The sequence below is a fragment of the Sturnira hondurensis genome, unplaced genomic scaffold, assembly GCF_014824575.4.
Source record: "Sturnira hondurensis isolate 20B ecotype Veracruz unplaced genomic scaffold, ASM1482457v3 Scaffold0008196, whole genome shotgun sequence".
NCBI lineage: Eukaryota > Metazoa > Chordata > Mammalia > Chiroptera > Phyllostomidae > Sturnira > Sturnira hondurensis.
The window spans coordinates 18,073,349-18,091,919 of NW_028080827.1; the positions used below are offsets into that span (position 1 = coordinate 18,073,349).

The window sequence follows — 18,571 nt, forward strand, 5'->3', positions numbered from 1 at the left end:
AACCATGCCCCGGAGATGAGTGTGAAGTATTAGTGTGGCTCTGCATGTGACCGGGTGCCATATTTGAATTAATGGACACAAAGGTGCTTCTGAACGTAAGTGCGCATACGTGGGTCTCTGAGCATGCCTATATGTGTGTTAATGTGCAGCCACGAGCAGTTTTGGAGACCACAGTGATACAGAAGAATAACAAAAAAATATTCTGGAATTGTCTGTTCACTCCTCTCTTGCACCCAAGAAAGTTAAAAAAAAATGTGTGTCCAGATGGAAAGAGATCCTTTGGGAGTCTAAAAGAGTGCCATTGATGAACGCATCTCCCCTAAGCCTACGTCCTTCTCCTGAGCACCTGTGGAGGGAGGAAGGTGGTTCAGTTCTTTCCCCAAACCACCTGCTCTCTACCCTCAGGAACCAACATTTCCATCTGGTAGGAAATACGTTCTCTATTCAGAAAGGCTGAAGAAATTCTAGACATTGGTTCCAAAAGAGAATTCTGCATTTCTGGAAAATAGTTTATTAATTCATTACAAGGACAGATACATGATCAATGCCTTGGTTTAACACTAAAAAAATGTCCTATTTGGAAAGGGAACAAATGCTGGAATAGTAATTAAATAATACAGCATAAACTAAATAAGGACAGATAAATGAGCAGATCCCGATTACGCTTGTCATGCATCAAAAAAAAGGTTTTAAAATGAGACAAAAAAACGTAAGGCATCGATGGTAGGTGATAACGGGATTAATACCCTGTAAAAGGCCAATAGACTCCTTTCTAATAAAAATACTGCTACAAAGACACAAACCTAACACTTCCAAATTACCCAGAGCCCAAATCATATATAATACTAGTGAGTAATGGCCACTTGCTTATCAACTGTGAGTTATAGGCAGATACCAGATTTATTACTTATTTGCTTTTGAGAAACAATTTTCCACCCAACCTAATGGGTTATAAATTGTCTCATTTGCAGCTATTTAATTTAAACCAGAACCTCAGTGCCTGTTAAACAAGAACATGAAAAATGACTATGCAGTGTAATGCTAAGAGCCTACTGTTAAAACAGCCATTTAACTCAGGGCAGGGTTTTTTTCCCCCTTTTAGGAAAAAAAATCAAACCAGCAAAATAAAACAAGGCTTTTGACCTTCAGAGCAATGATGAAACATACAGAGTGGTGTCAGCCACAGCAATGCCGAATGCTACAGAAATAGTACAAGTGACAATTCTGTGCTTAACAAGATACAAAAGCAACATTAATAACCTTTAGTGTTATCATAGGCTGGTTGAAGGAGGGGAGGAGGAGGAAATGTAGGTGGGATGTCAAACGTGAGTGACATCCGAGTGTAACAAACACGATGCTGAAAGGGTCTGGGGAAGCTGCAACTCCGCTGAAAGACATCTCACCATTTACAAAAGGGTGGTGGTGGTGGAGGAGATAGACTAGTTATTTCTAATTTAGCCCAGAAGCCAGTGTTAACCCCTGATATGCCAATCAGTTAGAAAGATGCATTTGGCGAGAAAAGACCCCGCATTCTACGCTCTATGAAAGGCTGAGGTGCAAAATCAAATAAATTACATTATTTTCTCTACACGGGAAATAGAAGTCAAGCTTGTCCTTCTATGGTAGGTTGACAGAAAATGACCTCAGGACTGAATTAAAAACAAAACAAAATAAAACAAAATGAGCCAGTTGCCCTTGTCCTGTGCAAAGACCTCCCTTCCAGCATCCCAGAAGAATGAGATTCCTCTCACCCCTACCCCATCAGATCATGTTCAAGGTGCACAGTGGGAAGCTGCTGGGCTGCAGAGCCCCTAATTCCCATCCCCCCTTTTCTCCTTTAGCTTCAGCTGAAAAGGAAGGTCCCAAACCCCCCTCCACCAACAAACCAGCCTGCCTGCACAGAAGGCAAGGAAGAATTTTACACCGAGCCTCTGGGTTTCATTCTGCTTTCCCCATCTCAAAAGTCCCCCTGTGTGACTTGGATTCATCACCTCAAAGAGAAACCCTCCCATCTTTGTCCCAGGGAAAAAGACACAAGGGAAGCTGGAAGGTCTTCTCCAACCCTGCACTAGGGACGGGCAGTCTGCCTGGGGAGGAGGCACAGAAAGAAGGGGGCGGGAGGGTAATGGGGAAAGGGAATGGGCAGATGGAGGAGTCATGCTACGGCCTTGAAGCAGACATGAGGTAGTCATGTTGTTGGGGGAGGAAGGCAGGAGAACCACATGACACAGTCTGGGAGAGGCGTGAGAGACGGGAGAGGCACAGAAAGAGGAGACACAGAAACAGCAGAGAGGGAAGGAAGGCGCACGGGGGCGGGGGGGGGGAGTGAAGGGCGCTGGAAGTGGGGGAGCAAGCTGTCTGGGGGAGAGGCTACCGGAGTAGTGAAGGAGAAGGAAGAGGGGAGAGCAAGAAGAAGCAGGTGTTCCAAACCAGGCACTTCCCACATTACAAAATTAAATGCAGACTTACTCTGAGGGGAACGGGAGTCACCCTCTGTATTTGGGCGATAGACTGTGGTGGGAGATGGGCAGCAACTAAAACGTTAGGCATTCAGAGCCTACTTGCACTCAGCCCAGCCAGTCGGAAAGTGGGCTGGGGCTGTCTTTGTCAGACAGGGCATTGCAGACACTCTCAGAGTGTGTAATAAAAGGCTGGGTGATGGAGGTGGGGGACCCACAGGGCTGGGGACTGACTGCTCAGGGGCACTGTCCTGACCTGGAGGATCAGTTAGGCTGTAGTGACCACTGCCTGGACCAAGGTTTCCCAGCTCACCCACCAGCACACACACACATGTACTTCACGTATGTGCACATCACATATAGCTATGCCTCACTTGTCTCTCACGTCACATGTGTCGCAGAGTATGGGGGCGTGAATAATCCATGTCTTCCTCTCCCTCTAGTCAAAGCACTCTAGGAGGCTCTCCAAAGGGCTTGATGACCTTCAGTATCTGCAGGTACTCAGGTATCATATCCCATGAGCCATAAGAGCCTGCCCCAAACTGCACCCTCCAGGGGAGCTAAGCAGAGGAGGAGACCGGGGCTCTGGGCAAGCCTGGGCTGGCTCCCAGAGGGCTGGCCTTTGACTGGCAGCTGTTCCCAGGGGCCTCCTCCAGAGCTGCCCTGGGCTGGAGGTCAGGGTAGGGGCGGAAAGGTGCCTCTGGCAAGCAGGTAAGTCTGTCTGGCCCAGTGGTCGTCTGCTCACACCCTCCCAGCTCCCCGTCTAGCCACTCTACCCCTTGCCCTAGATCCACGACACCCGGAGTGAGGTCAGCAGCCTCTGAAGGCAGGAAGTCCTCAGGTTCTAAGTCTTGGAGGTGGAGGTCAAGGTTCCCTCTGGAGGCACCAAAGTCAGAGTGAACAATAACTTCAGCCTCCACCTGGTTCCTGCAGGCCGGGGGTGGTTTCTTCCTCCCGTTGCCCTAGTCAGAGTAGAGAACACAAAGACAGGTGACCACCACTGGGAGTGATCAGGAGACGAATGACCCAGGTGTCTGGGGTGGAGAGAGACTGACACCCACCTCTGCCTCCAGTGCCCCAGAACACACTGGGAGCTGGTAAAGGAAGCTCGATGGCTGTCCTGCAAGAGGTGGTGACTGGGCCCATGGGAAGGCAGGGAAAGTGGAAAACTACTACCTGCCCGTGCCCAAGAGTTCCAGAAGTGTGGCATTCAGTCCGGGCCTCAGTGAGTGGAAAGACAGGCTGAAGACACTCAGGCCCACAGTAACTCTGCTGTGGCTCACGTAGGTCTGAGCAGGACTGCCCCCCAACCAGGTAAAACACCGATTCCTGAGAAGGAGGCTCCAGTGATCTCCTGGCTAGACTTCTGTCCCCAGGGAAGTTACCGTCAGGGGTCTCCAGAGAACTAACTACCTGCTCCTCACAAAGCATGGGGACCCTTCTCTCCTTTCTTCCCCTTTCCCTCAGGACACCGACCTTTATGGCGTCATACACCAGAGCCTGCAGCAACAGCGTCTGCCCAGTTCCAGCAGGGGGCAGCAGGGCCCGGGTCAGAGAAGGCACCGGGCCTGCCTGGGGCAACTCACAGCCGGCCCAGGAACCTGCCCAGCTCGGCCCACAGGGCTGAGCCCATGAGATCTGCAAAGGGGAGAGAAGAGGGAGCACTGAGAGGCTGGCTGGGAGAGGGAGGAGGGTGGAGCCCTCTCCACGGACTCTGGCACCACGTCTTCTCCCTCCCCGAGGCTATGGGGAGGAGCGCAGGATATAGGCTGAGCCTGGAGGGAACAGAGGATGAAGTCCTTCTACAGAAAAGCTTAATATCATTGCTTTGGTAAAGCCCAGAGCTTTCCCAGCCAGGCAGGGTCTCCTTCAGCAGAGGGGCAGGGAAGAGGGTGAGGAAGGATGTGGGTTTGAGCAGGCTGGTCTGGAAAGGGTGGGATGAGCCCCCACTGCCAGCATGGAGGGAGCCTGTCCTGCATGGCCCACCTTAACCAGGTCCCAGTCCCACTTGGCTACAGCCGAACTGACCACCCTCTTTTTCCCATATTGGGGAGGGCTGGATCTTAGAGGTCTCCCCAGCTCCCAGAATGAGGGGGGATCTGGGTGTTCTGGCTGCTCAGGGTCACCAGCAAACAGCCAATCGGGGGCCCTTCCCTCCTTTCATAAGAGCCAGGCTGACCCATTCTGCTTTCCCACCCTGCCAACCTTTTCAGGGAGGAGAGACAGAGCTTTTTCTTCAGCATCTGGCCCAGAGGAAGATGGGGCGGAGGTGTGGGGGCGGTGGGGGGGAAACGTTTCTCACAGGGTCACTCGTTATGCTCTCACGCCCCCTGGCGACCTATGTAGGAGTGTGCCGCAGCGAGGCACTAACTAACCTATGCAGGAACCAGGCTCACCTTTCTCTTGGAATGACCCCTGCAGTCGGAAACTCCGCCACCCATGAGGCTGTGCACTTCAGCTCTGTCCTCGATGTCTGAGGGTGGTGGGGACCAGTCCTGGGGACGAGGGTGCACAAGGGACTCTAGTTCATGGGTAGCTGGGGGGCTGGGGGGTCCAAGGTGGGCTCGAGAGTACAGTGCAGGGTTCCCAGCAGTGGCCGCCGTGGAAGACAGGCCTGGGAGGGCTTCCCTGGAAGGGAAGATGGACACAGTGGTGAGAGAGTGAGGGTGGAGATGGTACTGGGGTCCAGTCTAGCTTATGTCCCTGGGCAGGTTCCTGACCATCTCTGGGACTTGAGTAGGAAACTGTTCAAAAAAGCCATGACACTGAAAATGGGTCCCTTCCTCCCTCAGCTCCAGGCATCTGGAGATCTGGGGTCCCTCTTTCCAAGACTCTAGCAGCTAGAGGGATAATGGGAGATAGGAAGCTCCACCTGTGTCTGCCCTTATTGAGGGAGTATGCTGAGGGGTCCCCTAGAGTCACCCCCCTACTCTCATGAGGACATCCCCCACAAACCCTTCACCCAGAGCCCTAGTTTTAATGGAGTGGGTGGGGGTGCCTATGGCAAGTCCTGGCCACTTTTCCTGTTTCTCTCATCTCAGCTCAGGCAGTAGCTTCTGACTGTTCCTCCCTGAAACTCCTAGAAGCTCAGCATGACTCTCACTACCAATCCTTCCGGAAATCTCTCTTCTTTGTGGTCAGACTGGCTCCTTCGCCCACCTGTGGGGGCCACGGCGCAGTCCAGCACACATGCAGGCCAGGAGGCAGAGGAGGCCCAGGCAGACGCCCACGATGATGCCCGTGACTGAGTGCACGTCCAAGGAGTCTGGTTGAGGGAAGAGGGAGGGGACAGGACAGGTCAACACAGGGGGACCACTGGCTTGAGTCTCACTCTTTGGATATTCAGACTCGTCTGATGCAAGGACAGCAGGGCCCCGCAGCCTCACAGAGACCATAGCTACCTCTCCCCAGCAGTCCTCCCCACTGGACACCTGGAAGTTCTGGTCCCTCCCTATCAACCTGCCTACCAACCAGGGCTGCTTTTGAGGGTGTGCAGGAAGCCCACACTGAGAAGGCCCCCGTACTTGGCTTAATGCTGTGCTGTCACCATCTTGAAATTCTTCCTAATTTTAAAATAAGGAATCCCTCATTTTCATTGCACACCAGGCCCTGCAAATTATATAGCTGGTCCTGCTGCCCACCAGCACCCCATAAAGCTCCTCCCCTCTCCAAGCCAGCCCTCCAATCAAAGCAATCTCCCAAAGAAGCCAAGCCAATCTCCAGAAAATCTGATCTCTCAGCCGGATCACCACTGAACCAAACCACACCTACTTCCCTTCATGTCTGTCCTGGCTGCAGCAAACCAGGAGGGAGGCTGCTCCAAACAAGGCCCGGGCAGCCAGGCCTTGGAAGAGATGATGCTAGGGTTAGAAGTCAATTCCAGGGGCCTCTAGGGGCCTCGGGCTGGACCCCACTGCTCCCTTCCTGCCTTCGTACCTGAGAGCTTCTCCTGGAGAGTGATCACGTCCTGCAGGCGCGAGAAGGGCCCGGGCCCCACCTCTGTGCGCGCCCCCATCTTGAAGAAGTACCTGGTGTCGCTCTCAAGGCCTCGCACCTCAGCACTGAAGATGTTTCCTGGCAGGTGGGGGAAGCAGGGAGAGCAGGGCTAGTGAGCTGAGGAGGGGTGGGGGGTGGGTCGGGGCACAGTCTGGGAGGCAGGACCAAGAAAGTCCGGTCCTCCCACTCAGGGTCTGTCCCTGAAACCCTAGCACCTCAGCACCCTAGCACCTCAGCGGCACTCTCAGAACTGACCCAGCTATTGTAGAGGTGGGAGCAGGGAAGGGGTGGGCACGCTCTTGCTCCCGCAGCCTCGGGGCAGGAGCCCTCACCCTCCGTGGTGAGCAGCGTCCACTGGTGCTCGGGCTGAGTGTGGTTGTTGCTGTACAGGATCAGGTACTCCACAATCTCCCCGTTGGGCTCTGTGGGGGGGCACCAGTGCAGCAGGACAGTGGACGGTGTCAGGGAGCTCAGGCGCAGGTCAGACGGGGGCGTGGAGGGCCCTGGGGTGCAGGGGAGGAGAAAGGGAGAGGCAGGATCACTGGGAGCCCCAGTGCTGGGGGCAGCTGTGAGACGGGGTGGCGGTGGGACACGGCCTCTGTTCTTCCTCCCTCACTGGAACAAACCACAGAGCAAAATGAGGTCTGGCCTCTGTTGCGGGGGGGGTGCTATTTCTGGTGGGAATAGCTTCACCACCACCATGCCTCCCTTCCCTGGAACTCCTCTCCACTCCTTGGAGCAGAGCTCCCCAAACTCTCACACCCAGAAATATCCACAGGCTGAGGAGATTGCCGGGTGTTCTAGGGACCTGGGGGAGGAGCGCAAAAGTTTTTGGAAGGCTTTTTGTATTTTATTTTAAACTGTCACACTAAGTTTGCCAGCTATTCCATGGTAAAGTTTAATATAAAAATAGTGTTGAAAATTATTTAGCATTTAAAGTTCCTAACTTCCCTGGCCACCCACGTCTTAAGTGAAACTGGCTGATGCTCTGTGTAGCCTGCGTCTAGGCCCCCCAGTCTCCAGGGTCACGGGCACCCCGGCGTGAGAAGTGCCACCTCAGCAGACTTTGTGGCTTGTTTTCGGAGAAGCTGATCCTGGCAGGTGGGGGTGATTGAGGAAGGTTGAGAAGGAGGGGCACAAGGTGACTGGTGAGTGGGGAGGGACAGAGATTTGGAGTTCAGGTCTTCAAGGCCTGACAGAGGGTGGGATGGGGACCCAGGCTGCTAAGAGGTAACAGAGCCACCTCTCGGACCCCACGTGACTCTCTGCTTCTCGGGCTCTAGTTTCTCACCTGAAGGAGAAACCATCCCTTCTGTGGTCCGGTCACTTGTGCCGGGGATCCTACGTCATAAAGTCAACCTCAAGAAAACACTGGGTCTCCCTGAATTCCGTGTACAATTTAAGGCGGTAATAATGGAGGTCGTAGTGGGGTTAGGAACAGTTTGAAAGCAGTTTCTTAAAGAGCAAATTCCTGAGAGCAGAGGGCCCCCACAGCCCAGCCTGCACAAATCTTCCTGTTTCCAGCCCCAGGACAAAGGTTTTCTGGGGACAGGAAGGTGAGCGGGCGTTAGGACCAGCAGGACCGCAGAGCCTCTGCTGTGAGAACAACGGCAGTACTTTTGTCTTGAAATGCGTTTCCAGAAGGTTCCAGAGTCACGGGCTTGCAGAGTGAATGGTCCCACCCTCTTTTCACAGATGAGGCCCTGGGTGGGGCCGGAACCTGCCCAAGTTTACCTGTGTGTACAGGAGGATGGGAACCCATCGGCAGAACCCAGGACACCTGCCCCTTGCCCGGCCCTCTTCTCCAGCACCGTGGGGCTTGGCACAGCCTCTCAAAGGAAGGCGCTTCTCTACATTCTACGTTATTACCTTTAGGGTTGACCGGTTAGGACCAGCACAGGACCGGCCTAGGTCAATGCGAGCAATGACACGCCCTTGAGGGATCCTGAGGGGCATTTCAGAGAAGAGGGTTTCTGGGCAAGAGGGAGTTGGGTAAAAGAGGGGAGGTGGCATGAGGGCCGAGGGGCCACTCACGGTCAGGCAGCCACTCACGGTCAGGCAGGGTGGAGCGCTCCACCACCGAGCCGAAGGGCCCATCCATGTCCACGCCGTGGGACTGTACCGCAAACTCGTATTTGGTGAATGGCTTCAGCCCACCAATGAGGATGTCTTCTCCAGAGCTGCCGGGACAAGAAATGTGACTAGTGGTCTCAGGGACACCCTCCTAGCTGGGTGGCTCCTCCAAACCTACTCCCCTAGCCCTGGCCCTAGCCCCAGGCCCTACCCTGGGAAGGGGGCCACTAATACTAGCCAGAGAACCTACGCAGACGTCTGGATGGATGTGTGCTGTTTCTAGGGTATCACGTTCCATGTCCAATCTCCAAGCCAGGCCTCCTCCTCCAGGATATCTTCCTGGATTAATCCAAGTCATCCTTCACCCAAGGAACTATCTCTGATGCATCTTTTCGTTGATTTACTTTTACTTGAACTGCAACATCTATTGCTTTTTATACAATATTTCCTTTGCCAAACCGGCAGCTCCTGAGGACAGGGGCTCTGTCTCCCCCTCTGATGGGGGGCCCCCTCGGGACAGCAGCTGGGCTGTCTCTTCGCCATCATATTGGGAGCCCTCTGAGGTTACAGAAATAGGTCTCTCCACATCATGTCACCAAGCATTCAGCACAAGGCTCTGTTGTGAGGGGGTGGGATTGCATGGCCTGTCCTTCCCCACCACCAGCTCATCTGACCCTCAGTGTTCCCCGGGAATAACACATGACCCCCAAAGGTTTGTGAATTCCCCAGGTTCCCTCTCCTCATCACCACCTGCTGCCTCTCCCGCCTTATAGCATTAGCCCCCCTTCCCACCTGGTGTAATAGGTGACCAGGGAGGCATTCCTGAGCCCCCAGGGGCTGAAGCGCACAGTGTAGTTGACAATCTTGACTGTGGTGAAGTCGGGCTTTTTCCACCGAAGCCAAATGGATGTGGAGCTGTTTGATTCCGCGTGAACATGGGCGGGGGGTAAGGGCGGCCCCCTCTGGATGGGCAGGTCTGGAAGGTGAAAATGAGAGTGTGGGGAAGGGAGGGACACGAACCCTAAAGACACATGGTGCTTTACGGTGCCCAGTTCACAGTCATCATCTTCTACCCCTTCTCCTTTCATCCAGTGGGCGGGGTAGCACCATTTCCACTTTGTAGACAGGAAAACTGAAGCTCCCAAACACTTAAGTGATTTTCTTTTTGCCAAGGTCATATATATATAGCAGATTGTAAAAGAGAGAGGAAGCAAATCACGGCAATTAAGAGCACAGATTCTAGAGCCAGGCTGCTTTGGTTCAAATCCAGCTTTGCCACTTACGTGCCGTATGACCTTGGAGAGGTCATAACTAACTTACCTCTCCCTGTCTCCATTCCCTATTCAGTTAGTGGGGTTTATAATAGTACCTACTTCATAGTATTGTTGTGGGGCTTCAGTTAGCTAATATTTGCAAAGTATTTAGAGAAGTGCCTGGCATATTGTGTTACGTTTAGTTTTTGAGATATAATTCACATACCATAAAATTCAGTTTTTAAATGTACAATTCAGTGGTTTTTAGTACATTCATAAGGTTGTGTGGCCATCCACACTAATTCCATAACATTTTTATCACCCCCAAAAGAAACCCTGTTCCTTTTAGCCATGAGTCACCATGTCACCCTTCCTCCAGCCCCTGACAACCACAAACCTACTTTATATCTATATGGGTTTGCCTGGATATTTCGTATCAGTGGAATCATACAATGCACAGAGGCTTCTTTGTGTGTCTGGCTTCTTTCACTTCTCACAACGTTTTTAAGGTTCTTCCTCGTCGAATGATGTATCAGCACGTGTTCCTTTTTGTGGTATCTGGCGTATTGTTAGGAACCAGATGTTTGTGTCCACACCCCGTCCCCAGATTCATGTGCTGGAATTTGGACAAATGGTGGTGCGCTCATTAACGGCACTGGGGCCTGTCTTTCCCCGCTCGGGCTGCTGTAACCAAGCACCATAGACTGGGTGGCTTATGAACAACAGTTTACTTTTCACAGCTCTGGAGGCAGGAATCCGAGATCCGGCGCCAGCGTGGTGAAGCTCTGGTGAGCGCCCTTTCCCGTTGCAGGCGGCCAACTTCTCACAGCGTGGTCGCATGGGACAGAGCAGTGAGCAGATGCCACTCTGTTGTGGTTCTCATGGGGCACTAACCCCATTCATGAGGGCTCCACATCAGGACCACATCTAATCCCTGATTATCTCCTAATACATCACATCAGCATGTAGCGTTTCAACAGACGAGTTTTGGGGATGTCACAACTTTCCGCCCCTACCTGGTAGAAGAGAGCCCAGGGAGCCCTCGAGCCACAGTGAGAAGACAGCAGATGGCCTATGAGACAGGAAGTGGGCTCTCACCAGAAACTGATAACCAATATGTCAGTGCCTTGGTCTTGGACTTCCCAGCTCCAGAATGTGAGAAACAAATGTTAGTGGTTTAAGTCTATGGTATTTTTGTTATAGCCCCCTAAAGTAAGATATATACAGCAAGCCCTCTGCTGAGCGTATGAATGATGTGTTCATTACACAAAAAGCCAAAATGAACTGCATGAGAGCAGGCCCCTTCCTTGTGTTGTTCACTGCTGAATTCCCAGAACAGCAGATGAGCCGTAGGCACTCAGGAAAAGATCTGCTGAGTGAGCAAACAGGAATCAGAACCCAGGTTTCTTGGCCCTGGTCGAGTGTTCCTTCCACTAACCACATGGTTAAAAACCAGCCTGGGAGGTTAGGGGTGAGGGGACATCATGGTGGGCAACAGTGGGGTCCGGTACAGGGCCCCAGGCAGCGCACTGCAGTGGAGAGGCTCCTGCCTGGGAGCCAGGGGTCCTGGTTCCTGCTCAGGCTCTGTGCGACCTTGGACAAGTCCCTTTACATCTCTACGCCTCAACTTCCTGGGGGACCACACAGGGATAATCCCCTGCCTGGAGTGGAGGGATGGATAATCTGACAGTGTAATGTAAGTGCATGTGTTTTAAAAACTGTCCAAAGGTCAAACTCGGGGTCCAGAGTCACTGACCAACAATGGGTTTCTCCACCCAGACCTTCCAGAGTAGCCCCGCTCACACAGGATAGAAATACGGCAGCAGACCCAGAAGACAGCGGTGCGCAGGCCAGAGCTACTTTCCACGACAGAGGCCGTCTGCGTCTAAAAGAGGACCCCTGAGCCTAGGAGAAGGATTTTGGGGGTGGCTGAGGCTACCAGAAAGCCTGACCACCAAGGCCCAGAGGAAAGAGAAGGGGAGCCGTATGCAGACCCTTCACCGGAGCCCCCCTCACCTGGCGTGGGAGCCTTCTCCGTCTTGCCCTTCCATACTGCTGCGTAGCCATCCTCGTGTTTGTTGAATGCCACAAGCTTCACCTCGTACAGCCGGCCGGGGACTGGGGAAGGTCACAGGGGTCACTCACTAGCTAGAGGAACCTGTGGGTCACACTCTCCTCCCCAGAGAGGATTCCATCTCCAACTCTGCACCCAGCTTGTCCAGTCCCCCAAGGAAGCTGTGGTGTCTCGCTCCCTCCCTGCAGCCCTCCTCACCTAGCTGGGTCAGCTCATACTGCTTCACTTTCTTCTTGAGCCGGACAGGCCCCACATCCCAAGCCTGGTCTCCACGGCCCCCTGGGGGGCTCTCACCATCGGCCTCCTCCTCGGTCCCCACCTCCCTCCAGTACAGTTTGTAGCCAGAGATCTGGGTGGGGTGAGGGGGCGGCTGCCAGGACACAACCAGGGACTCCATCCTGGCCCGTACCTTCAACTCTGCAGGGGCAAAAGGGACTGGGGAGCAGGATGAGAAGGAGGAGGTGGTGGAGGAGGAAGTGGATGGGGAATGAGGCCAGGACAGGAGAGAGGGAGGAGGCAGGAGGAAGCAAAAAGGAGAAAGACGGTATTGAGTGACAGCCTGGCCAGCCTTCTCTGAGGATCACCCCTCACCACCACTCTACGTGCTGGGCCAGGGCTGCTGCAGAGGTGAGCTCACTGCTCCACGAGCCTGGAGTACAGGCAGTGGAGGGTGTCTCCTGGGCATGGTGCAGCCTTAGCAAGGAGCACCTCTGTGGCAGGGCTGACAGTCCCAGAACAGTGAAGGTTCTGGAAGTTTTCCGAAGGAATGCATGCACGGGTACTGGCCAGGCAAGGGGGTCACAGGGGTGGCTGAGCCCAGGAAGGAGCGGTGGAGCCATTGGAGTGGGGACCCTACTTGGAGCCTAAATGTGGGGAGCTTACTCTGTCTTAGACACTATCCTAAGTACCTCATACATATATTTTAACTTCATTCTCACAACCCTATAAAATAATGAAATACCATTATCCCCATTTTACAAGCAAGAAACTGAGGCTCGGAGAAGTAACTTGTCCAAAGTCACTCAGACAGTATGTGCACCAGGGTTTGTCTGCATGTAATCACTCTACTATTGGGCCTTTCAACAAAACCAGCAACAATCATAATCATGGAACAGCTGCTATTTACCAGCTATTGTGTACTAAACACTTTGTTTACAGTACATTCATTATCAATCTTCATGCCTCGCTTGCAAGTAAATGAAGCCTTAGAGCTGTGAATGGTTTGTAGGAGGGCACACAGCAGAAGAGGCACTTGAGCCCAGATGTGTCCACAAAGGCCAGCCCTTCGCCTCTACACCCACCCTCCCTGTCTGGCAAACAGGGGGTGCCATGGCAGGCCTCTGGTGGAAAGGGTGGCTGGGTTCCAGGGTCACACATACACACAGTCATGCACACCCGCAGGTCCTGGCCCCTCTGAGCCTGTACCGTGGCTCTGGTTGTGCACGCTGGGCGTCCTGTGCTGCATCCATTGGGAGGGTGCCCCATAGCCGGCGCCCGTGCCTGCCGAAATCCGGACTCGATACACCTTGTTGGGCAGAAGTGAGTTCAGTGTAAACTGCGTCTCATTCCCTGGCACTTCGGTGGAGAAAATTTGATCTGTGAGACAGAAAAGACTGGCTGCTGGGAGGCCACCTAAAGACAGTGACCCCTAAAGTCCCTTACACAGATTCTTCTGCCTCCCTGGTTGCTTGGTGCACATCAGAGCCGGAGGCCCTCTCAGCACTGACTCTGCTGTGCCCAGATGGGCTCCGTGGCTCCAGGGCCGACCCTGGGCCTCCCACCCTAGCTGACACAGCCTTCAGCCTCAGCTCTGAGTGGGGTGAATCATGGCATGCAATCCTCACTCGCCATAAGTGGTCATTGACACTCCCCTCCAACACACACACCAGGGCGCAAGCAAAGGGGTTGGCTGTGAGGGCCGTCGGGCACCGCCTGCCTTCCAGAGCCCTGACAACAACCCAAGCCCTCTGCCTCACCTTTCCCTCCCTCCGCACCCTCACCTGGGTCCTCCAGCAACTTGCCTCCTCCTAACTCTTTCTCCCTTTCAAACTCCTACCGACACTTGCTCTAACACACCCTGCTCAGAGCTCCATTCTTCCAGCCCACAAGCACCAGCATCCCTCCATCGCCTTCCTATCCCTCATCTGCTCTTTGGGCTGGAAGGGACCCCAGGGATCACCTAGGTCATCTGCCTCATCTCACAGATAGGGAAACTGAGTCAGGGATTCAGTAGGATGACACACTGCAGATGTAGAGGAGGCGGGGCCATAATCCAGGCCTCCCTCCCTCTGCCTTGAGCCAGCCGTCTTTTCATTCCTGCCACTCCTACCCTTAGCCCACACTCCTCTTTTCCAGGCTCACCTTTCCCTACTTCCCTGCACCACCTAACTTCCTCAGACTGTCCCCCCCGCCCCCCCCGCCCCCACTCTGCTCCATTCCTCAGAGGCTCTAACCAGCTCTTCACAGACCCAATTCCCAGCCAGGTGGAGCCCACACCCTGTCTCCACTCACCTTCCTTTCCCAAACTGTACTCTATCTTGTACTTCACCACCTGCCCATTGCTCAGGCTGGGAGGCAGGGGCAGCCACGCCACCCTGATGTCCGAGGGGTTGGGGCTGGACAGGGAGAGCTGGGGCGCTGCACTGGGGACTGAGACAGAAGAACATCAGCATGAGCTCTGCTCCACCGACGTGGAAGGTGAGGCCCAGGAGCGGTCAGAGACTTGCCCAGGTCACACAGCAAGTCAGAAGTAGGCCCAGGACCAGGATCTGAGGGAGGAAAGGGAGCCTCTCAGGGGAGCCCCAAGCTGGAGAGGAGGAGACATCCTTCCCACCCTGCAAACGGTTTGGGCACAATCTTCCACACCCAGCGGGCTGCAGTCACACTGGTCCCTGCCTGACTGGACGGCATATGGGGGTCAGGAGAAAGGGCCACGTGATACAGTAAATCATAAGCTGAGACCTCAAGTCCCAGTTGTCCTACGGAGCCTGGGCAAGCCACTCTCATTTTCTGGGCCTCGGTTTCCCCAACTGTAAATTGGGGAGAAGAACCCCTGCCCACCCCTTTCAGGGTACAAAAGTCGAGACAAGGCAGGTAAAGGAGCCTGCCTGGCGTTCACTAGTAAAGAGAGGCCCAGCTACCACTGCTAGGGAATTCTCTGGACCCCAAGGTGCCCACTGCGGGTATGGAGGCCCTACCATCATCCAGCGTGTGGACCAGCGCCGGGGTGGAAGTGCGGCTGGCCCCCAGCTGAGAGTAGGCCACTACGTAGAACTCGTAATCCGTGTTGGGTTCCAGATCCCGCACCTGCAGCTCTGTCGTGTCATTGTTCACGGCAAACTGGTACTCCACATTGTCCATGCCTGGGACGATGACACAGGGGACAGAGGGACTGTCACAGGAACACCACCAGGGGCGCACCAGCTGGAGGCTACCATACAGTCCCAGTCTCAGGAACAGTCTGTTTATAGCTAAATCATCCCAGATAATCCGCATCGGCGAGGATAAACTTCCCCGGCTTCTGGTTCCACAGCACTAATTCCTCCACTGGTTAGGAAGTTCTCCCCAGCGCCTAACTGAAGCGACTCCCACTGCATTTACTAGCTGGCTCCAGGAACCCCTGGGAGGAGAAGCATCCTCTCCCTCTTCTCCGGTAAACCGCGACTGACGAGTAAAGTGCCACGGGGACCCCTCGAGCACCAGCCTACCCCATCTACATGGGGTCTCCTGCGGGCTCCCACCTCATCCTACCCTAACCCCAAAGGTAGCGAAGGGCAACTCTTCAGCCACCCAACTTGTCCCCGCCCTTAGGGCGTCCCCGCTTGGGCCTTTGCTGGGACGTCTCCTCCACTCCCCACCACCCCAAACCCGCAGACGTACCCCGAGCCTTCTGGTAGTGGAGGGAGAAGCCAATGATCTGGTCGCTGTGCAGCTCGGGCCGCTCCCAGGCCACCAGGACGGTGGAGCTGCTCAGCGGTGTGGCCGTGACCCGCGTGGGGGCGCTGGGCAGCCCCTCGCGCACGACTACCGCCAGCGGCGCGGCGGCGCACGCGGTGCCCGCGCCGTTCTCCGCCACGCACTGGTAGTAGCCGGCGTCCTGCAGGCCGATCTGCGTGATGACTAGACTGCCGCCGCCGCTCTGCACCTTCACGCGCCCGTTGGGCCGCAGCGGCACCCCATTGTGCAGCCAGCGCAGCGCGGGCCGCGGCTCGCCGGACGCGCGGCACACGAAGCGCGCGGTGCTGGCTCGCGTCCGAGACAGGGCCTCGGGCGCCTGAGAGATGGCTGGAGCCGCTGGGGGCGAGGAGGAGGAAGCTGACAGCACGCTCCGGCCACTGGGGACTGTGCTGCTCCCTCATCCCTTCCGATCTCTCTAACCTCCCCCCGATTCACGCCTCTACCGTCACTTCTCCCCACCTACCCCGGCCCCACGCTGACCAGGCCTCCTCAGCCTTCCCTCCTCCTGGGTCTAACCCACTCCCTCATTTATCTCCTCCTTCTCCCTCCAGATTCACTCCTGTCTACAGTTATCTCTGTACGGAGCACCTCATCCCCTTGTTTCCTTTGTGCCACTCCGAGTTCCACCATCCCCTACATCCCTGCCCCCACACACACACTAGCTTCAGTCCTGCACCTCCCCCATTACCTAAGTTCCACCCATACTACCCCTTCCCACCCTTCAGTCACTTGGAAGCCAACCACCCCTCCTTCTTTCCCTCTCCTCCTACGCCCTAGTCCGTCCCCTCCAAGACCCCGACGTACGAAGAACTTCCACCAGCTCCACACCCCCACCCCCAACCCCTACCCGTTTTTCCTGCTCCAAGGTGTCTCTCAATCCCTCCAACACACCCAATTGCCCACTCCCCACTCCCGCCCCGCTGTTTTTCCCTCGGTTCCCACCCCAATCCGGCGTCCCGCACTGCCTACACACGCCCCCAGCCTTCCTGCTGCCTCACCCAGGATGCGAAGCTCAGCGGCGGCAGTGGCAAAGTCACGCGTGCGGGGCTTATTAGCTCGGCACACATAGACGCCGGAGTGCCGGGGCTGCGCGCTGGTAATCAGTAGATTGGTGCGGCCCAGGACGATGACGTCGGTGGAGATGGGCTTCCCGTCTAGGGACGCAGAAGGGAGAGCGCTGGAGGTGGGAGGTAAGGATTGTCCTCCATCCACTCCCAGGACTTCGGGGCCTCTCTGCACTGGGGTTATGAGGCTATAAGAGTTCCTCAGTTCTTCCACTTGCCGGCCTAATGACCCTCTCTGAGTCTCAGTGTCCCCCTCTGTAATATGAGGAGAGAGTCCCTCACTGGAAGGACTGCTGTGGAGGTGGAATGAATAAGGTGTGTGAGAACCCCTGGCACAATGCAGGCACATAAATAAGTGCTGGGCACACTGGTCAGTGATTACTATGTCCATTGTTGACACTGATTTTCCCAAGGAGGACACAGCCCTGTATGGCCCTGGCCCAGTCCCTGGAATGAAATGTGGCTGGAGAGATCTGACTAAAACCAGAGATTTGAATACGTGCAGAGACTTTCATCTTGATGTGAACCGGAAACCATTTTTAAAGCCCTTGCCATACGGACACAAACAGAAAATACAGGGGAAAAAACACAAATGGCCAAGAAACACACACAAAAAATTGTTCAACTTCACATAATCAAAGAAATGCACATCCATAAATACAGTTACTTTTCACCTATCATAATGGGAAAGGGTTAAAACCAGCAAGTTGCAATGCGGGAGAAAGGGTCAGTGCTAATGGGCTCCACAGGGCTCCGCCCAAACCCTCAGGCCATGGATTCCACTACAGGCACCGTCCGGGGAGGCGTGCACAGGGCTGGTCACTGTGGTGTCAACTGCAGTGGTGGACAACTGGAAAGACTTAAAAATTCAACAGTAGGTCCTGGAAAATTACACCGCAGCTACACTCAAATGATGGAACATCACATAGTCATAATGTTTGAAAAAACTGTAAAGATGGGGAAGTGCTTATGAGATACCAATGAATGAAAATGGGACTTGGAATTGTAAATTCAACAGGCTCTCGGTTTCAGGGGGAAATGTACAAGAGCATAGACAAAAATCTGGAAAAAATACATATGTTAACAGTTTTTACCTCTGAGTGGTGAGATGTTTTGTTTCTGCTTTCCCCTAGTTTTCTACAATTAGCACATACAGCTTTTGCAATCAGAAGAAAAGGACACAAGAGGCCCTTCCCTGACTCAGTGGAGCGGGGTCAGGAATGAAGTCCCTCTGTGGCCTTTCTCTTCCCAGCCTCCATCCAGCAGTGTTGCTAGCAGAGTTTCTCTAAGTGAGTCCTCGAAACTACAGAGGCCTAGGGCAGGGCCCAGATTCTGCATTTCTGACCAGGCCTCCAGGCAGCAGATGCGCAGACCCCCAGTTCAGCGCTCTCCTGGCGGGAAGGGAGGGACTCTGCAGTCTTCTCTCTGATCGTCCAGGAGCACGGTCAATGTTTGAGAAACACTGGCATTAGAACTCCTGGGCAACAGCACAGCCTTACCCCAATTATAGTCTGAGGTCCCTGCTGCCGTGGGATCCCCCTAACTGGGCAAATGTCACACGTCTAATGAGGCCATGCAGGTAAAGGAGGTGCAAAGACTTCGGAACTGCTCTATCTCATCAGACCAGTGGGAGAAGGTATATAGTTGTTTGGTTTATTATTTTTCTTTTCTTGTTTTTTTTAATCCTCACCTGAG

The 18,571-nt window shown here is 54.3% G+C and overlaps 1 protein-coding gene across 1 annotated transcript in view; it reads right to left on the reverse strand.

Moving 5' to 3' along the window:
- Positions 1-507: 507 nt before the first annotated feature.
- Positions 508-18,571, reverse strand: part of IGDCC4 (immunoglobulin superfamily DCC subclass member 4) — a 36,355-nt gene continuing 18,291 nt past the window's right edge. Inside the window, exons 6-20 of the mRNA XM_037054144.1 lie at positions 16,811-16,966; positions 15,735-16,148; positions 15,053-15,217; positions 14,367-14,504; positions 13,281-13,451; positions 12,054-12,290; positions 11,798-11,899; positions 9,321-9,504; positions 8,508-8,635; positions 6,788-6,958; positions 6,396-6,533; positions 5,619-5,724; positions 4,856-5,087; positions 3,936-4,097; positions 508-3,421 (exon numbers count right to left, since the gene is read on the reverse strand). Of these exons, the coding sequence (XP_036910039.1) occupies positions 3,020-3,421; positions 3,936-4,097; positions 4,856-5,087; positions 5,619-5,724; positions 6,396-6,533; positions 6,788-6,958; positions 8,508-8,635; positions 9,321-9,504; positions 11,798-11,899; positions 12,054-12,290; positions 13,281-13,451; positions 14,367-14,504; positions 15,053-15,217; positions 15,735-16,148; positions 16,811-16,966 (2,906 nt within the window). The 3' untranslated portion in view covers positions 508-3,019. The remainder of the gene's footprint in view (positions 3,422-3,935; positions 4,098-4,855; positions 5,088-5,618; positions 5,725-6,395; positions 6,534-6,787; positions 6,959-8,507; positions 8,636-9,320; positions 9,505-11,797; positions 11,900-12,053; positions 12,291-13,280; positions 13,452-14,366; positions 14,505-15,052; positions 15,218-15,734; positions 16,149-16,810; positions 16,967-18,571) is intronic.